This window comes from Oryzias latipes, chromosome 8 (genome assembly GCF_002234675.1).
Source record: "Oryzias latipes chromosome 8, ASM223467v1".
Classification (NCBI taxonomy): Eukaryota; Metazoa; Chordata; class Actinopteri; order Beloniformes; family Adrianichthyidae; genus Oryzias; species Oryzias latipes.
In genome coordinates, this window is record NC_019866.2 from 18,903,179 (window position 1) to 18,922,220 (window position 19,042).

Below are 19,042 nucleotides of genomic sequence, written 5' to 3' on the forward strand. Positions count from 1 at the left end.
AAAGCCGGCTTCACTAACAATAATCTGAAAAGGTTCAGAATCCGGAAATAAAGTTTCACAAATTGCTCCACATCTTTCATCTTCAAGCTAGGCTCCGATAAACAGATAACTTTGGTGTTTTTTTCCTCGTTAATTTATGACTTTTTTCTCGTAAATTTACGACATTTAAAGTTGAAATTGAAAAACAAATTTTTTTTTGTATACTGGCCAAAAAAGCTGTCGTGTGTTTTCGTCCAGACTCCATGTTATTTCTTTTTCTGATGAGGTGGATTACCAAAACACACCACGGATTCGCCCCTGGTCCGGATCTGCTGTGAAATTTATAGAACCTTTTTTAGTCCACAAGTGAAAAGGTTTGTTCACCCCTGGTTTAGAGTTTTGAACAGCAGCTCATTCTGCTGCTTTTGGCCTTTGGGGACTGACAGCAGTAGGCTGTTTGCAGCTTCAAGCTTGTTTTAAAAATCTTTTTTCCCCCTGCATGTCCTAATGCTCTGTTGTCAGTCCAAAAGGGGAGTCTGTTTGTAGCCCTTCTGTTTCCTCTGCCAACGACCTTTAACTGTTTGTCACAAATATCAGAGCTGACAAACTCCTCTGTGATTAAAGGTGATTCCAGAACAATATAAAACACTTTCATGCACTCAAAAGTTTCAGTACAACAAATTAAACTGTGCAATCTGCAAAACTCAGATGCTTTAGACCTTTTTATTTTATTTTAAAACGTGAAATAAAAGGAGCTTTTAAAATAAAGCTTAGTTTTTTTTCCTGAAGTCTAGATATAAAAGAAATCACCATCAGATGAACTTTAAACACTTTTTATTCTCAGAGCTTTATAAGCCAGAACACATCTGAGCAGCACATGAGAAGTCCATGTGACTGAATCCAGTATTAAGTTTGGGCAACTCTGATCTTTCAGCTGAAAGTTGGTTCACTCAAGTAAACAGGGTTATACAATTAAACAAACAATCTCCTCTTTGGAAAGAGGGCATAGGGGAGACTAACAAAAACCTTATTTAAAAAAAAACAATAATCTTTTTTATATGTTAAATTGTTTACTTTAATAGTCAATAAAGCCAGATTTTTAAAAATGTACAGGTTGTTTTTACTGTTTAATTTACATTTCTTCAATCTGGCTCTAATACCTTTGAATGAAAGGCCAGAAAGGTTTGTGTTTTATAAAACTTCTGATAATTAAAGATGTTATTATTATTTAAAGATTAATATCAGGGAGTGTTTCAGAATTTTCTTTTTTTTTAAAGATGCTAATATTGCAAACCATGCTTTGTAAATAGTGGCGTATAATAATTAAACACTTGTTACATGACTCAATTACTAAATAAATACATGTTTTACCTTGCTTGAAAAAAAAACTAGTTTGCTTCATGAAGCAAAAACATTTGCTGACTTCTCAATTTATCATTGTTTTTATTTATATTAACATATAAATTATTGTGGGGAGGGGGACTTTTACAACAACTTCATCATAACCATGTGTACTTTTTTATTTTTGAAAAGTGGTGTGATAAAGGCTCCCACTATGGGCTCCAAGTGTTCATTTAATGTCTTATCTAATGTTTATTCCGTGGGTTCGGGTCCATTTGCTCTGGGGCGCCTCTGCTGGTCCAAACTGGAACTTCGCACTCGGGTGAACATGGCTGCACAAACTCGGGCTCTGGTGTCTGTTCAGTGGCTTGCAGACGCCATCAAAAACAAACTTGCCGGTCCAAAACTTCGCATTCTTGACACTTCTTGGTATTTGCCGAACACAAAGCGGGTTACGCGGGATGAGTTCGCTCAGAAACACATACCAGGAGCTTCTTTCTTCGACATCGACGAGTGCAGTGACTCCACTTCTCCTTATGATCATATGCTGCCAACTTCCAGCCACTTCTCCAAGTATGTCGGAGATTTGGGCATCGGGAACGACACGCACGTTGTGGTTTATGACACCAGCGACTTTGGGGCATACAGCGCTCCCCGCGTGTGGTGGATGTTCCGGGCGTTCGGACACGGGTTGGTGTCGGTGCTGGACGGAGGCATGAAGAACTGGGTGGCTGAAGGACACCCGGTGACATCTGAATACAACAAACCGGAGCGCCAAGATTTCCGAGCGACCCTGAACGTGTCATGGGTAAAGAGTTTTGAAGACGTGATGGAGAACATCAGAACCAAGGAGGTCCAGGTCGTGGATACCAGGATACCCGGCAGGTTCAACGGGATTGAGCCAGAACCTAGAGAGGGTGAGAAGAACCACAAAATTTTAAATGGAGCTGGATTTTTGAAAAAAATCAAACATTTTAACAAAATCAATGTTCAAATAATCAATTTACCAACTCAAATTTTCTTTAAAATATTTCTTGTTTTTAGGACTTAATTGTTTTTTTCTGAGAAATTTTATTTAAAACATTTTAAAAATATTATTAATAATCCCTACTGTGATGAAAATAAATCACAAATAAATCAGATGAGTGAAAACTGTCTGTCATAATGAGCAAAAAATTAGGTTAGAAATGAGTATTTGAAAATAAGTATTTTAATGGAACCATGTCAAATTGTGAATCGAATTCTAAATTTATCAATCAGAATTTTGGCAGTGTTGCCAAAAGCAAACATTTTTGTGCTCACTTCTTCTTAAGACACATGCGTTTAAGGACCTTCGATTAAAAAAATAAAGAAAGTGACTACTCACACATAATTTTTCGAAAAGGCACCAGCACTCAACTTAAACCTGAAGGAAGATTTAAGGATAGGATTACAGTTAGGGTTAATACACCAAATGGTTCTCAAGCGCGGCTGTGTGTGCAGCTGGTGTGTGAACTAGCAGATGTAATGAAGAAATTATGCTCCGCACAGTCCGGAGAAATCGTGAAAACAATCATGTGAATTTGTGTTTCCAGTCGTGTCCAGACAAAAGAAAGGCTGATGTTATTCCCACATATCGACATGCAACCAAGAGGCACATTGCGGCATTGACCGCATGGATTTGAACTACATCTGAAGTTAATGTTGTTAGCACGTATTCACCTAATCTTAACCCTTCTTCCAGGTTTGTTCGGCCAAGAATAAAGCACTGGCTGCATATTTTTAAAAAATTATCAGCAAACAGGCCCTTAATAATAGTCGTATTATACCGGTAATAATAATAATTCTAGTCTCATTATATTAGCATTTAGCAAATAGAAACAATTTTGTTAATTGTAATTTACCTAAAACAGGAACAGTTTACCTTTATTTCATTTCTGACGGTGAGAAGAAAAAGCATATGTGTGTTTTTAAGTGGTTCATGTTAACTTCTGGTTTCAACTGTTTCATTCATGAACAACATCCAGGATAAAATATTCTGCATGCTGGTAAAATCCATAAAAACTACAATAGAATTCAGTAAATCTTAAATAAAGAAACCATCCTGTTTACATTGAATGTGAGAGTTTCACTTTTTAACAATAATTAATTTACTAAAATACTCCTGCAGAAAGTTTTTTTTTCTTTTCAAAGATCAGCTTTCACTTCCCCGCGTCTTCTTTGTAGACATTCTTCCCGGACATTTCCCAGGAGCGATCAACATTCCTTTCACGTCTTTACGTGACGATTCTGGAAAACTTCTGGGACCTGAAGCTCTGACCAAGGTTTTCAAAGATGCCGGGGTGGACCTGCAACAGCCGCTATGGGTCACCTGTGGCTCTGGCGTCACGGCGTGCCACGTGGTCCTGGCGGCTCACCAGCTCGGGTATCCCGGGGTTTGCCTTTATGATGGTTCCTGGGTGGAGTGGTTTCAGAGGGCATCACCAGAGTACATCATCTCTGAGGGGAAAGTGAAGAAACAATAAGCAGGAAAACAAAAACTCAGATGGAGACAAAAAGTTTAAGGAGGTGCGTGAATGTTTTGGAATATACTTTCCCAAAACTGTAATAACTGCAATAATTCTGGTGTCTTCTATAAATGTTACAGACATCATTCACAACAAATTTACTTTTAATTTAAGCACTTAGTACTTTTATTGTAATAGCCTGGCTGTAAAACATTTCCACAAAAAAAAAACCTTCAGTGACTCATAAATACTATGAGTCTGTGGAAATAAAAGTTTAAAACAGAATTTCTTGTTTCTGCCTGTTTTTACTAAATAAAAGCTTAGATTTGAAAATATTAATTTTACACTCAGCCTCCTTCAAAGACACAAATTTATTTCTCATCAGTTATTAAAGAACCACTATAATGTAAATTGTGTTTTTGGTGTCTCTAACATGTTTTTGTAGCATTGTTCTCATGATGGAGGATATGTATAAAGAAAATTCAACTTAAAATTGCATTTCTGAGTGTCTCTCAGATTCTATATATGCTACAGTTGGTAGGCCACAGTCTCCCTGCTCTGCTCCAGTGGTGCATCCACTTGTAGACGACTAGATCCATGTTTGACTTCATTTTCCTCATCTGAGCTCAAAGCTGTCCGGCTGGATAGCTCCAATGTTGCTCGCTATTTGTGTTGCACCGGTAATGTGAGGTTGGGAATGTGAGGGGCTGTAAGCTAGCAGGAGTCTGTGTAATTGAAAGGGATGATGGGAAATGAGGGAAGGCTTACTCCGTGCCAACAGGTCCGTCCAAAACTCAGAGGTGAATTTCTAAAGAACTCCTGCCGCTTTGCAGAAACTGTCCTAGAAAACGACACAGGATTTTTGTATTTTGGGTAAAAACTGCATAATTATAATTGCAAGACGACAGAGAATGCTTTTACAAAAGATCAAAAGACTAGTTATATTATTTCTTTGTTTCACATTTATTTAATTTTTATATAACATATATTATAATTAATATATTTTTTCTGCATTAATTCATGCAAATAAAAAACAGAAGTTTGTTGTTTGGAATATTTTTTCATTTTCTATTCCGTTTAGTCCCTTTCGGGGTCACAGGGATGCCTGAGCCTATCCCAGCCACTTGTGGGCGAAGGCAGGGGATGCCCTGGACAGGTCGCCAGTCTGTCGCAGGGTAGAATGTCCACAATCACACACCCATTCACTCTCACATCTATTGACAATTTAGAGTTGCCAATTAAGCTATTAAGCATATTTTTGGATGGTGGAAGGGCTGGAGATCCCGGAGAGAACCCACGCATGCACAGGGAGAACAGGCAAACTCCATACAGAAAGGTTGATGTTGTGTTTTTCATGTCCCCCAGCCGGGACTTGAACCGGGGGCTTTCTTGCGGTGAGGCAAGAGCGCTAACCACTGCGCCACTGTGCAGCCTGTTTGGAATGAAAAGTTGTGATTCTGTTATCAAAAGAAAGCAAAGGTAACATTAATGTGGTATTTTTTGGTCAATATTCAATTCTAACAGTATCAGTACTACAGTGACCGCAGGTCCCTTGATGGCCCAAACCCGGGTCATGGAACTTGGCATTTGGGAATTGGAACGTCACCTCTCTGGGAAGGAAGGAGCCTGAGCTTGTGCAGGAGGTATCGGAGAGGTACCGGCTGAATATAGTTGGGCTCACCTTCACGCACAGCCTGGACCCTGAAACTCTGTCTCTCAAGACGGGTTGGACTCTCTACCACTCTGGAGTTGGGTCAGTGTGAGCTTACTTATGAGGCCCCAACTCAGCTGTCGAGAAGAGTCTGGAAACCATTGCTTAGACTGCTACCCCCCCAACCCAGTCACAGATTAGCACTTTGAGGTTTAATTTAATGAAAAGTGCATTATAAATAAAATGTAAGATTATTATTAGTGGAAATGGGTGTATGGATGGATGGATGGGTGGATGTCATAAAATGCCCTTTGTGTTTTGTGATTAGTTAGTCAGGCAGCTGTGACTTCTTCTAGATGCCCTCCCCTCCTCTGAGGTCTCCTGAGAGATTCCAAGCTGACGTCAATATCTCATTAAGTTTCTCTATAAGGTGTGATCATTGTGATTTCTGTGTCTGAGCGAGCGTCCTTGTGCTTTCTTAAGTTATGGGTTCTGTCATTCTGGACCTAAGGATCATCAAATCCTAAGTTTATTTGAGGCGCTATGTTGAGTCTTTTCTGCTCCTGGTTTAACTCTGTTGGCCAAACCATAACAATGGAACGATGGAAGGATGGATGGATGGATGGATGAAACCAGCCTCTAGTGGTCCTTTGAGGAACTGCAAATGACCATTAGTTGATACTTCTAGTTATCTTAAAAGTTAAGGATGGAATGTGGGAACCGGGTCTGACTCCTGGCCAGTTTAAACATTAGCTGCGTTTACATGGACAAAAGTAAAGTAACAAAAGTACAAAAAGGAAAGACTGCCTGATCGGAAGAAAAATGGGTCATGTAAACACGCCGTTCGGTATAATCTGCCCTGATCAGATTCGTTCGGATCAAAATTTATTTCCGATCGATATAGGTGGGTTATGCCGATTGTTGATCTGATCGTTGTGCATGTAAACAGTTCATTCCGAACCTGGGTCACTACTGCTCTTGCTTAACGTCATGCATAGGTGTTTCGCTCCAGAGAAGGCTTTGGAGCTCAAAAACAGGATCGACCGGCTGTTCCGCGGACGCCCAGTTCGAACCGCTGGCTCCTTGGCTCTCCCTTCCTATCTTCTCCGACACCCCTCACGAGGGGGCGCCGGGGAGGAGCGCCTTTTCCCCCTTGCGTGGTCCGGGCATGGCTGCCGGTGGATGGAGCGAACCATGTCTCTGAGCAGAGCAGCCGGACTAATAGTTTTGTGTTTGAGGGGAGGGGAGGATGCTTTGTTACGTGTGGGAGGCTTCGAACTGCCATCCGTCCCGCAGCTCTGTGTGAACAAGCAGCCGAATTCAGGAGAACCATGTCTCCCGTCTCTGGGCAGAGCTCGGGCCGCCAGCTCACACGGCGGCTTTGGGGCGTCGTGTGAGCTTTTCACAGCAGAAACGTCGCGGAATGCTGGAACGCTGTGGAATGCTAACCCCGCCCACGTTGAGCTCCTGTATGTGATTCTCCTTCGTTAGTTTAGTTGCGGTCTTCTTCGTTTTCATTTGCAGCGAAGAGATCTTTTCAAAATGGAGGAACGCATCCAGGAAAAAACGGTAAGTTAATGAAAAGAAAACTGTTGTGATTATTGCTTGCTTTTCCACCACAATTTTTCCGTTACACATCAGATGAGGCTGTTATTTTGTTTTTTCAAATGTATTGTGCTTTTTTTCGTTTTTGTGTGCATATTGTGATCAGTTTGTGTCAAGTGAATTCCAGACACTTTTGGGTTGTGGCACAAACTGACCTGTGTATTTATTTCTCCAAAGGAAAACATGCAGCAAATAAGAAGATGGTGTCTTCTTCTGATAAGCAGCTTTCCAATGCCGTAACTGCTCTTTATATGATCACACTTTCAAATCCTTTTTTTTTTTTTTTTTTTTCTGTCTTGTCCAACAGCTGGGCAGACAGATGAGAGCTAAAGGCCTCTTGTGTTGGACCTATTTTATTTTAACAACAGGGGTTATGAATCTTTTGACAAACCAGAGGTATATCTGAATAAACCCCTTTTGTAATCGAGGCTAAACTTTATTCATTTGAATCATATTTGAGAATCTTTGGTGTTGGACCGGACGGAAAATAAAAGGAGGGAAGAAGAGAGAGGGACGTTAGAGAGGGGGGGGGGGTAGGAGGCTGATCATAGGAGGGGGGGAATGTGAAAAGAAGGAGGGGGAGTGCCCAGCCATCCCCACACCCAGACCCCCGCCACACCAGCAGCGGCAGCCAGAACCCTCCAACGCCACACGACAGCAGGCAGAGAACAACCGCCCCCCGGGCGATCAAATCTGCCACCAATACCAGGGCTAGCAGGACCACCGCGAGGCCCCCAGAGCCAGAGAGCAGGGAAGCATGGGGGGGAAAGAAAGTGCTGACCCAGCCCAACCAGGAGAGCAGCCCCCCCACCGCGCCAGGAGGGCCCAACCTACAGCCCCAGACGAGCACCCCATCACCACCCAGGAGTTCTGGGCATCCAGGTACGAGCCAGGACCCCCCAAGGGAGACCCGCTCCGCGCTCCAGGCAGCCACCCACTCGGCCCACGGTTGGTCCAGGAAGGAGCAAGGTAGGGGGCCAGCCGCCCCCGCCCAGGGAGAAGGGGGCCCACAAGGGTGTTGTAGACATGGCCCGACCAGGCATAGCCACAGTTGGAAATTTGGCGAGGCCCATCACCCGGGGGCAAAGACCAGAACCCACCCCACAGGGACACAGACACCCCCGGCTCAGGTGTGATGTGATCCCTGGCTTCTGGAACTCCCCGCGCGGAGAGAGGACCGCCGGGCCCAGGAAGCCAGCACCCAGGAAACAGGGCCGCTGTTGCCAAGGGCCCAGTACCCCCTACTAGGCATGGGGTAGGGGACAGATGGTCCAAGGTCCCACCTTCCTTGCGGAATGGGTATGTGTGTTTGTGGGGGTGTGTGTGTCCATGTGTGTTTGTTTATGTTGAAATGTATATTTTGAGGGGGGAAGGGTGTGTGTACTAAGGGGGTGCAGTTAAAATTGGCGGGTAGGGCACTGAGGGGACATCTCCTGATTACTCACAGTGATGTCCCATCACCCTCCCCACCAAGGGGCCCTAAATGTCTAAGGTGCGGTTAAAATTGGCTGGTAGGGCGCTAAGAGGACATCTGCTGCTTGCTGGCAGTGATGTCCAAGCACCCCCCCCCCCCCCCTACCAAGGGCCCTACATGTCTAAGGTGCAAATAAAACTGAGAGAGGGGGGGCCCATTCCATACGGCAACCATGGGAGGGAGACCACTGCCAAGTAGACCCCCCAAGGCGCATCGCAGGCTAAACCCCCCACCCCCTCACCCTAATATGAGATTATATGAGGAAGGGGGTAAATTGGGGACAGCTGGTAGACTGTCCCCCGGTGGTCAAACATCCGTCCCCCAGACCCCCCGGCCTGGGCAACCGCCAATTGACACCAGCGGAGACCAAGACCCGTCAAACCCCCAAGGTCCCATACCGATAGTGGGCCCCCCCCCAGAAAGCCCCCCCCACAAGACAGGGCCAACAAACCCCCCCCCCCAGACCCCGCAGCCCCATTGGATGACACGCAGAGCGACCGGGGGCCCCGAGAGGGTTGCCCCGCCCCGTCCCAGAGCGAGGGAAGGGTTGATTCCAGCCCCAGGTGTAGATGGGCAGCCCATCCAGCGCCACTGGACCCCCCCCCCCCCCCAGGCAGGACCCCCTGCCAACCCCCCCCACCACCACCACCACCCCCCCCACCCCACCCCCACACCCGAGCCCGGAAGACCGCGCAGCTCCCCAGCCCGCCCCGCCCAGGCACCGGACCCGACCCGCCAACCAACGGAGTCCCCACCGGCCCCCACCAGGCACCGGAGGCCCCTACCCCCACCCCGCACCACGGCAGAAAGGCAAGGAGCAGTGACGGCCAGGCCCCCCACCCTCTAAGTCATGGAGTCAGCTATGGGAGACCAGAGAGACTGAATTCTTTCAAAGTTACTTGAACTTTGGGCTGACATTTTTTCCAAGCTGATATGATCAAACAGCAGATTTCTGTATTGACTTATATTTATATTTTTCTTGTTTTTCCAATTTATTAAAATGTTTTTTTAGCAATACAAAGAGTTATGGAAATGATATTTAATAATCCTCCTTCTACCTCGATGGCACTCATGTCACCAAGCACGCAAAGTGACGGTGAAGCCGTGATTGAAACCTTAAGCCTTAATTGAAACCTTATGTGCTGATAGATCAGCACATACCTGCTGCCAGAGAGCCTGGACAGGTGTGCAGAACCACAGTGCATGCATATAACAGTCAGGTAGATTACTATCACAGTGCTCACAAATGTCTGAGTTACTGAGACCCATCTTGAACATCCTCTCTCCAGTGTAGTAAATTCTGAGAAGAGTTTTGAAATGGATTAGCTGCAAATTTGGACTTTTTGTCAGTTTAAAGGTGTTTAGACAAAGTTCTGACCAAAAGCTTTCGTCTGTGCTGATGCTCAAATCTGCATCCCATTTTGTTATTGGAAGTGAAATATTATTATCTAGATTACATACAAGTTTGTATATTTTGGAGAGTTTTATTCATTGAAAATTTGCTTCTGGTAGCTTTAAATCGTTGTCTCTGTATTTAAACTTCTTAGTAATAATAGATTTAAGTTGCTGATGTTCCAAGAAGTTATTTATTCCATGTTTGTCTTGAAGTTCCTGGGGAGTTATGAATCTTCTGTCAATAATTAAGTGCTCCAGTAATGTTACACCCCCTGCTTGCCAACCTGGGAAGTGTATCACTTTTTTGTTTATTAAGATGTCTGGGTTGTTCCAGATGGGTGTTATTCTGCACGGTTGAATTAACGAGTTAGATATTTTTAGTAATTCCCACCAGGCTGTTAAAGTGGCTTTTATATTAACACTTTGGAAACAGTCCTGTTTTTTAACTGTTTGGCTAATAAATGGTAGATCTGACAGGTTGATCTTTCCACATAACGCCTGTTCCAAGTCTAACCATGAGTTGGTTTCTGGATTATTTTTTAACCATTTTAAGATGTATTGTAATCTGTTTGCAAGAAAGTATTTGTGGAAGTTAGGTAATTCTAAGCCTCCATAGCTTTTTGCAGATTTTAAAGCTTTTAGACTAATTTTTGCAGGTTTATTGTTCCATAGAAAGCTTGATATGGATGAGTCTAATGTTTTGAACCATTTTAGTGGCAGTTGTGTGGAGACCATCGAGAATAGATAATTAACTTTGGGTAGGATTTCCATTTTAACCGTGGCTACCTTGCCCATAAGGGACAGAGGCAGGTTGACCCAGCGGGTTAGATCGTCCTGTATGCTTTTCAGTAATGGGGTGTGGTTTAGCTGCACCAGTTCTGATAATTTTGGGGAAAAATAAATACCTAAATATTTGATAATGCCTGATTTGACTGGTATTGTGAGTCTTTGCTCTGCATTACTGTTCAGTGGTAATAAAACAGATTTATTCCAATTAATGGAGTAATCTGATATGGAGGAGAATTCATTAATAATTGTTACTGTTTCATTTACAGAACGTGAATTATTTAAAAACAGTAAAATGTCATCTGCATAGAGACTAATTTTATGATGGCTGTGTTTGGTTTTAATTCCTTTAATGCTCTCATGCTGTCTTATTGCTGCAGCTAGAGGCTCAATAAATATAGCAAAAAGAGAGGGGAAGAGTGGGCAACCCTGTCTGGTTCCTCTTCCGAGAAAAAACCTGTTGGAAGTCGGTTTATTAGTTCTAACTGATGCAGTGGGGTTATGATATTATATTTTAATCCAATTTATGAATGATTCTCCAAAACCGAACCTATGGAGGACAGCAATGAGGAACTCCCAATTTACTCTGTCAAAAGCTTTTTCAGCATCCAGCGATAGTACGGTCATTTCCTGTTTTTCAATGGTGGCAAAGTCTCTTATATTAACGAGTCTGCGAACATTGTCATCCGAGTGTCTGCCTTTGATGAATCCCATTTGATCGAGGTGAATTATGTGAGGAGTGATTTTTTTCTATTCTCTGTGCTAGTGCTTTGCAGATTATTTTTACATCTGCATTGATTAAAGAAATGGGGCGATAGCTTGAAGGACTTGTGGGATCTTTGTCTGGTTTTAGGAGGAGAATTATGTTGGCAGAGTTCATGTTAGGTGGCATTGATTGGCTTTCCTTGATAAATGTTACCATTTCAAAAAACATTGGTGCCTGCTGTTCCCAGAATTCTTTATAAAACTCAGCAGGAAAGCCGTCAGGCCCTGGTGCTTTACCATTAGGCATAAGTAACGAGGTTCATGAAGCTGAGACAACGAAAGCGGTGAGTCTAGGTTTGTCATCTGATCTTCACTTAATCTGGGTAGGTTTATTTCATCTAGAAATGAATTGATGCTTTGCTCTGATGGGTTAATCTGTGATGTGTATAAGTGTTGATAAAAGTTTTTAAACGCGGTATTGATTTTGACCGGATCATGAGTGACATCTCCTGTTTCGTCAGTAATGGAAGTGATTGTTGATTTTTCTTTATTAATTTTAAGCTGATTAGCAAGAAATTTGCCAGATTTGTTTGATTTTTCAAATCTTTCAAGTCGTAGCCTTTCCATTTGGAATTGTGTTTGTTTATTGATGATGTTGTTTAACTGAAGCTTTAATTTTTTCAGATCTGCCAGAATGTGTTCCTGTGCAGAAGCAGCATAAGCAGTCTCCAGGGTTTTGATTTTATTTTCCAGTTCTAATAAATCTGCTTTCTCTTTGTGTTTTTTATGCGTTGAATAAGAAATGATTTTCCCTCTCATGACTGCTTTTGCTGTTTCCCAAAGAAGACGTGGCGAGATGTCAGGAGTATTGTTGAATTCTAAGAAGGTTGCCCACTCTTTTTTAAAGAATTTAATAAATTTTTGATCCTTTAAAAGAGACGTATTAAACCTCCAGGTTGTACCAGAGGGCGTGGATATTTCCTTAATTTTTTTTATAGAAACTGGTGCATGATCACTGATAATAATTGGATGGATGTTGGAACTTTGAATATTTTTTTAAAGAGAGCTACTGATTAATAAATAGTCTAAACGGGAGTGCGAGTGGTGAACTGGAGAGAAAAAGGTGAACCCCTTAGTGTTTGGATGACATGAGCGCCAAGCGTCGCAGAGACCCAGATCATTCATCTACTGCTTTAGTATACTTGCAGACCGCCATGTGCGCTGGTTTGCTGTTGTGCTGAGTCTGTCAAGTTCAGGGTCCAAAACAAGGTTGATGTCTCCTCCTATATCAAATCCTTTTTTTACTACATGTTTAACTGACTTTGATGAACATGTTAATAGTGAATATTCATTGTCATTGATTCACTAAGGTCTAAAGAAGACAGAATGCAGTCCAGAAAAAGGAGGAGCAGAAACTACAGGTTAATATAATATTGTATTTATCATAAAAGTTTTGGAGATGGGATGTCCAGGATGTTTTGTGTCATTTCTATCTTTTCATTTTCATTCTATTCTCTTTGTAGTGGAAGGTGACATGAAGACCAGCAGTGGGACAGGAAGGAATGTATGGGTCCTTCAGAACTCACCGTTTGTGCATCTCCAGCACCCACTTCATTAATGACCTTTTTCTCTTTGCAGGAAGAAGATGCTTTACTACATGACACCATTCAGGCAGCCACATGGAACAGAACTCAGTCATTTCAAGGAAGATATTCCCTGCCTGATGTTGTAAAGATGGATGAAGGACAACAGTAGGAAATTTTGAAAGAACTCCAAAACTGCTCCCTCATGAGTGACGAGAGATTGAAGGAACTGAGGGAGCTTTTCATTTTTACATTTCAGTTTTTGTGACGGTTAAGCATTTTGCACAGAAATTATGGATAATCGAAAATTAAAAGTGTTTGTGTGTTTTGAGGAACAGTAAATCGCAGTGTCTGCTGTTTTTTTGTGTGGTTTTTTTGTCTATATTTGTATATGCGTAACAAACATTACATTCATTTATCTTCTATTCCGTTTTATCCAGTTTGTGATCACAGGGTTGCTGGAGTCTATCTTGGCCACTTGCTGGTGAAGGCAGGGAACATCCTGGACAGGTTGCCAGTATTTTGCAGGACCACAAACACACATCCATTCACTCTAACATTCCCACCTGTGGGCACTTTAGAGTGACCAATTTACCTAATAACCCTTGTGCTATCCTAGGCACTTTAACATTGGGAGTTGGGTCATCTAGACCCACTAGACGGTGTGCTGAACCTTTTTTCTTCAATGATTTGTGATCTTCATTTGTGTCCATGGATTACATGAAATCTTTCCAACTTTTTCCCCCTTTGTCATGGTAGGGAGAACACGTCGATGTAAGGGTGGGGTCATCTAAGATTGCACAAGGGTTAAGCATGTTTGAGGTGTGCGACTGAGCATAAATACACAAGTTATCACACAATATCTTGGTGGAACCTGGGTGTGATAAATTATATATTTTAAATTGTGATGTAATTTTACATATAACAATAAACTATTGATCAATAAATCACAGGTAGAGTTAAACTTTATTTCCAAGAGACAATGTTAATCAGCCGCTTTGTTCAGTCTGCGCTTTTCGTCTCTTCTGTAGCCATATATAAAAGGGAGCATTTATTAAAAAAGATTCTAAAAGCACATGCAGCAGTGCACAACTCCGTGGATTATGTTTGGATGGGAGCTCCGTACACTGGTGGACTTGGTGTTTGGAGCACTGCCTGAACCCGAGATCTCCGGTGGAAAAGAAATGGATTACTGTCGCCGACTCAAGGATCGCCTGCAGGAAATCCACGAATTCCTGATCTTTCTAGCAGTCTCACCTCAATTTAATCTACATCCTCTCCATCATCCTCACTCAATCCATCCTCTTTCATGTCCTCCTTCCATCCATGAACCTCCTCTTTGGTCTTCCTCTAGAACATCTCAATCTGCTTATCTGCATTTATCTCCAAAACATCTACCACAAGCTGTTCCTCTGATGGATTCATTCTTGATCCTATCCATCTTCATCAATCCCAAAGAGAACCTCAACACCTTATCTCCAACTTTATTACCTCCAACTCTTCCTTCTGTCCGGTATGATTGACAGTTATGACAACATGTTTTTTGTTTATTTTGTTTTCTAGTATCCACATTTTATCTTAAGGTTGTCTATCAGTTAAGCAAACAGAAACAGAGTGTTTGCAACATCCTAACGCAGACCCATTAAAACCAGAAAAGACATCACAGCTGGTGTCCACCAGATCAGGTCGCATAGTGAGACCCAGAGTTATTCTAGATCTGTAATCAGATCAGTCGTATTCCACGAGATGAAACATTGTTATCAGATGTTATTTTAAACATTGTGAAAAAATAAAAATAAAATAATACGTTGGTTTACCAGTTCATTTTAATGGGATTTGAATTTGCTCTATATAAGTTTTATTGCTTAGCCTAATTGCATTCTGATTTAGAATAGTTTACACATTCTCGTCAGTTTAACAGCTATACTGAAGTTTTTTTTTAAACAAGGGGGATGTAACATCCGGTGTTATTCCACGCACCGACGTAAGTTTATGACGTTTGTGACGTGTGACGGAAGTAAATAAATGAGGAGAGTTGCCTGGTGAAGAAGCCTTTTGTAGTTTCTGAATATCAATAAATAATACGAAAGTATTACATTCTCCGCCCCACACGTACGTCCGTTTTACTTTGATACGTCGTTTGTACCGGAAGTATGGAAATGCTCATTGTATATAAAATGATGTCAATAAAGTTTTTTTTAAAAAAAAAAACTCTCTCCCCTCCATGATGGCCGCACAAACTCGGGCTCTGGTGTCTGTTCAGTGGCTTGCAGACGCCATCAAAAACAAACTTGCCGGTCCAAAACTTCGCATTCTTGACACTTCTTGGTATTTACCAAAAGCAAAGCGGGTTCCGCGGGATGAGTTCGCTCAGAAACACATACCGGGAGCTTCTTTCTTCGACATCGACGAGTGCAGTGACTCCACTTCTCCTTATGATCATATGCTGCCAACTTCCAGCCACTTCTCCCAGTATGTCGGAGATTTGGGCATCGGGAACGACACGCACGTTGTGGTTTATGACACCAGCGACTTTGGGGCGTTCAGCGCTCCCCGCGTGTGGTGGATGTTCCGGGCGTTCGGACACGGGTTGGTGTCGGTGCTGGACGGAGGCATGAAGAACTGGGTGTCTGAGGGACACCCGGTGACATCTGAATACAACAAACCGGAGTGCCGAGATTTCCGAGCGACCCTGAACGTGTCATGGGTAAAGAGTTTTGAAGACGTGATGGAGAACATCAGAACCAAGGAGGTCCAGGTCGTGGATGCCAGGTCACCCGGCCGGTTCAAGGGTACTGAGCCAGAACCCAGAGAGGGTGAGAATGACAAAGTATCTTTAACCAGTCCAGCCCCCCCCCCCCCCCCCTATTTGGTAATGCAATAGTTATTCAGTCATATTTCAAAAAAACAATTAAATTAAACATTTTCTGGTATGTATTTATTATTATAATATTAAAGGAAAGTCAATGTTTAGAGCCAATGGCTATAAATGCTGTAGATAAAAGGAAATATTCAACTATGATTTTTTTTTTTTTATTCATTTATTTACCCCGTTTTATCCCTTTCGGGGTCACAAGGTTGCCAAAGCCAAAGGCAGGTTACACTAGACGGGTCACAAGGCCACCATCACACCAATTCACACTTACATTCACATCTACTTAACCTATGAAGAATGTTTTTGGACTGTAGGAGGAAGCCAGAGTGCCTGAAGAAAACCCACACATGCACGGTGAGAACATGGTAAATGGTGTATACTTATATAGCGCTTTTCTACCTACAAGGCCCCAAGCGCTTTACAGTCACAGTCCCATTCACCCATGCACACACACGTTCACAGACATATTCACACACACACTGGCGGCGGCTCCGCTGCCGAACACTGGCGCCAACCTCCCACCAGAGGCAAGGTGGGTTTCAGTGTCTTGCCCAAAGACACTTCGACACATGGGCATGCAAGGCGGGAATCGAACCTGCAATCTCATGATCATGGGTCGACCGCCCTACCGCTGCACCATGGCCGCCCATGCACTTTTGTCTTTTCTTTTCTCAAGATAACATTTTCTGATTCCGACTTCATAAACGAGCAAGAAACATAAAAATACTGCCCCAAAAAATAATTGTTGATTTTGTTTTTAGAGACCAAAAACAAGTCAAAAATACGAATTGGTAACTCTTTAAGACTCTAGTGGAATTGTGTAATGAATTAAATTCTAATTTATAACACATTTTTGGAAAGTTTTTGAATTATGTGAAGAATATATTTTTTAATAATGACATCCTTTCGCTTCAGGCTGACAAATGAATGGATATTCTAAAATCTTCAATATTCGTTCATTTTTTGTCATTGGAGCTTTGAGGTTTAACCTGTTAATAATAATAATCAATTTTATTTAAAGCGCCTTTTATGAAACCCAAGGACACTTTACAAAACAAAGGTTAAAAATAGACATTAAAAGCACAATAAATATAAAAGACAAAATCAGAAGGGAATCAAGATGGGAAGGCAGAAATAAACAGGTGAGTTTTGAGTTTAGATCTGAAAGTTGGAAGAGAGTCTATGTTACGGAGGTCAGGAGGGAGGGAATTCCAGAGTTTGGGAGCCGAGCAGCTGAAGACTCGGCTTCCCATGGTGACGAGTCGGGCCGGAGGACAGAGAGCTGAACAGAGGAGGAGGACCGAAGACAACGAGAGGGGGTTTTGATATGGATGAGGTTGGAGAGATAAGGAGGGGCCAGGTTATGGAGGGCCTTAAAGGTGAACAGGAGGAGTTTGAAATGGATTCTGGAGGTTATGGGGAGCCAGTGCAGCTGGTGGAGAACCGGGGTGAAATGACTGAAGGAGGGGGTTCTGGAGATGATGCGGGCAGCTGAGTTCTGGACCAGTTGGAGCGTATTGAGGGTTTTTTGAGGGAGACCAAAGAAGAGGGAATTGCAGTAATCTAAACGGGAAGTGACCAGACTGTGAACCAGGATAGAAGCAGAGGGGAGGGGCGTAGACGATTAATGTTACGTAGATGGAAATGGGCTGACCGAGCAATATTATTGATGTGGGACTGAAAGGATAATGATAATGTTAACTTAGTCTCCTCATCATCCCCTATTTATACTCCTGCAGACATTCTTCCCGGACATTTCCCAGGAGCGATCAACATTCCCTTCATGTCTTTACGTGACGATTCTGGAAAACTTCTGGGACCTGAAGCTCTGACCAAGGTTTTCAAAGATGCCGGGGTGGACCTGCAACAGCCGCTCTGGGTCACCTGTGGCTCTGGCGTCACGGCGTGCCACGTTGCACTGGCGGCTCACCAGCTCGGGTATCCCGGGGTTTGCCTTTATGATGGTTCCTGGGTGGAGTGGTTTCAGAGGGCGTCACCAGAATACATCCTCTCTGAGGGGAAAGTGAAGAAACAATAAGTGCAGCTAGATATGACAGAAGAAAGTTGATACGCCTTGACCTTCATTCAGAGGGTTTTAAAACCTACTTTTGCCTTTTTTGATTATAGTTCCATAAAGTGATAATTGGTCTCAAAATAACACATCAGGATGAGTTTGCATGAAAAAAGTCTGTTATTCCTCCTTTCATCTTTATGAAAGAACTTGTGCAGCTCAGCTCATTACAGTTTTACAAAGTCCTCCATGAATCTTCTGAACCATCAGACATTAAGTGTGAATTTGAGAATGAACCTTTTTTTTTGGGTTAGGGTTAGGTTTTTTTTTTTGCTGTTTTTTATGTCCAAGTTATCCTTAAAGAAGCTTCTTTACAGATTTTACTTTGGACTAGACAACTCCATGTTAACTCTGAACTTCTTTATTACAGTTTTGCTTCGTATTTGTCATTTACTTGTTAAAGCTAATATATTTTGTTGTTTATCTCTGCTGCATTAGACACGGCTGGATTTTGTTTGACAAAGCTGAACAGCAAAAATTCTTAAAAATATGTTCCATGGTTTACAAAAAGTCAAACCATCTTGTCCTTTCTAGTTGGACTTTTTTTGTTATAGAGGGTTTACTTGATTTCTTTATGTACCATACTGAAAGGTATAAACACTCCTATTAATTGTTTATCAAATTAATGTAATATAAAAATGTACACTTTAGCGCCTTATATTTGAGGTTTTTATTTTCTTATTGAAAATGGAAGATTTGTAAATAATAAATCAAACCTATAATGTAGCAACACAGAAATTGTTTCCGTTTAAAATTAAAATAAAAGCCTTAATTTTTCACTGTTGCAGATTATTTTTTATCATGAATGCGACACAGATAGGTACAGATGAGACATGCCTGCTGCAATTGAAATTTCAGGATCTCTTAAAGGTTTGTGGGGTAAAAAGTAAGTTTTATTTAAAATATCTGTAGCACAATCTGCAGAAACTAGAAAGTTATTTTCATTTTTTAATGTCGTGTGATAGTTTCTTATATACTAAAATGTTAATGAGTGTAAAATGATGTAAAAAGATTGTATTAAATATTAAATTGGCTTGTCATTTTTTAGTGAGGTATCCTTGAGAAAACTGAAGCTGAGTGGTTTGATTAGA

General features: G+C 42.1%; 1 protein-coding gene across 3 annotated transcripts; it reads left to right on the plus strand.

The window, feature by feature from the left end:
* Window positions 1-1,464: 1,464 nt before the first annotated feature.
* LOC101169459 (3-mercaptopyruvate sulfurtransferase) lies at window positions 1,465-18,731 on the plus strand. Of its 3 annotated transcripts, XM_023957728.1 has the most exons (4): window positions 1,495-2,237; window positions 12,793-12,843; window positions 12,946-12,986; window positions 13,061-13,347. In XM_023957728.1, the coding sequence occupies exons 1-4, from the start codon at window positions 1,535-1,537 to the stop codon at window positions 13,175-13,177; spliced, it is 912 nt and encodes a 303-aa protein (XP_023813496.1). In that variant the 5' UTR covers window positions 1,495-1,534; the 3' UTR covers window positions 13,178-13,347. The 3 variants fall into 3 exon arrangements, with proteins under 3 accessions (XP_004071972.3, XP_023813496.1, XP_004071817.3); XM_004071924.4 differs by lacking the exons at window positions 12,793-12,843; window positions 12,946-12,986; window positions 13,061-13,347 and adding exons at window positions 15,257-15,821; window positions 17,620-18,731 and having other exon boundaries at window positions 1,465-1,672; XM_004071769.4 differs by lacking the exons at window positions 12,793-12,843; window positions 12,946-12,986; window positions 13,061-13,347 and adding an exon at window positions 3,526-4,091 and having other exon boundaries at window positions 1,509-2,237.
* The last annotated feature ends 311 nt before the right edge of the window (window positions 18,732-19,042 follow it).

What these genes read in the sequence shown, in the direction of transcription:
- LOC101169459 (XM_004071924.4), top strand. Translation starts at nt 1,487, where the DNA reads ATGTGTACTTTTTTATTTTTGAAAAGTGGTGTGATAAAGGCTCCCACT. An exon ending in CTGCACAAACTCGGGCTCTG is followed by an intron (nt 1,673 to 15,256) that starts GTGTCTGTTCAG and finishes ACTCGGGCTCTG; the next exon opens with GTGTCTGTTCAGTGGCTTGC. An exon ending in TGAGCCAGAACCCAGAGAGG is followed by an intron (nt 15,822 to 17,619) that starts GTGAGAATGACA and finishes ATACTCCTGCAG; the next exon opens with ACATTCTTCCCGGACATTTC.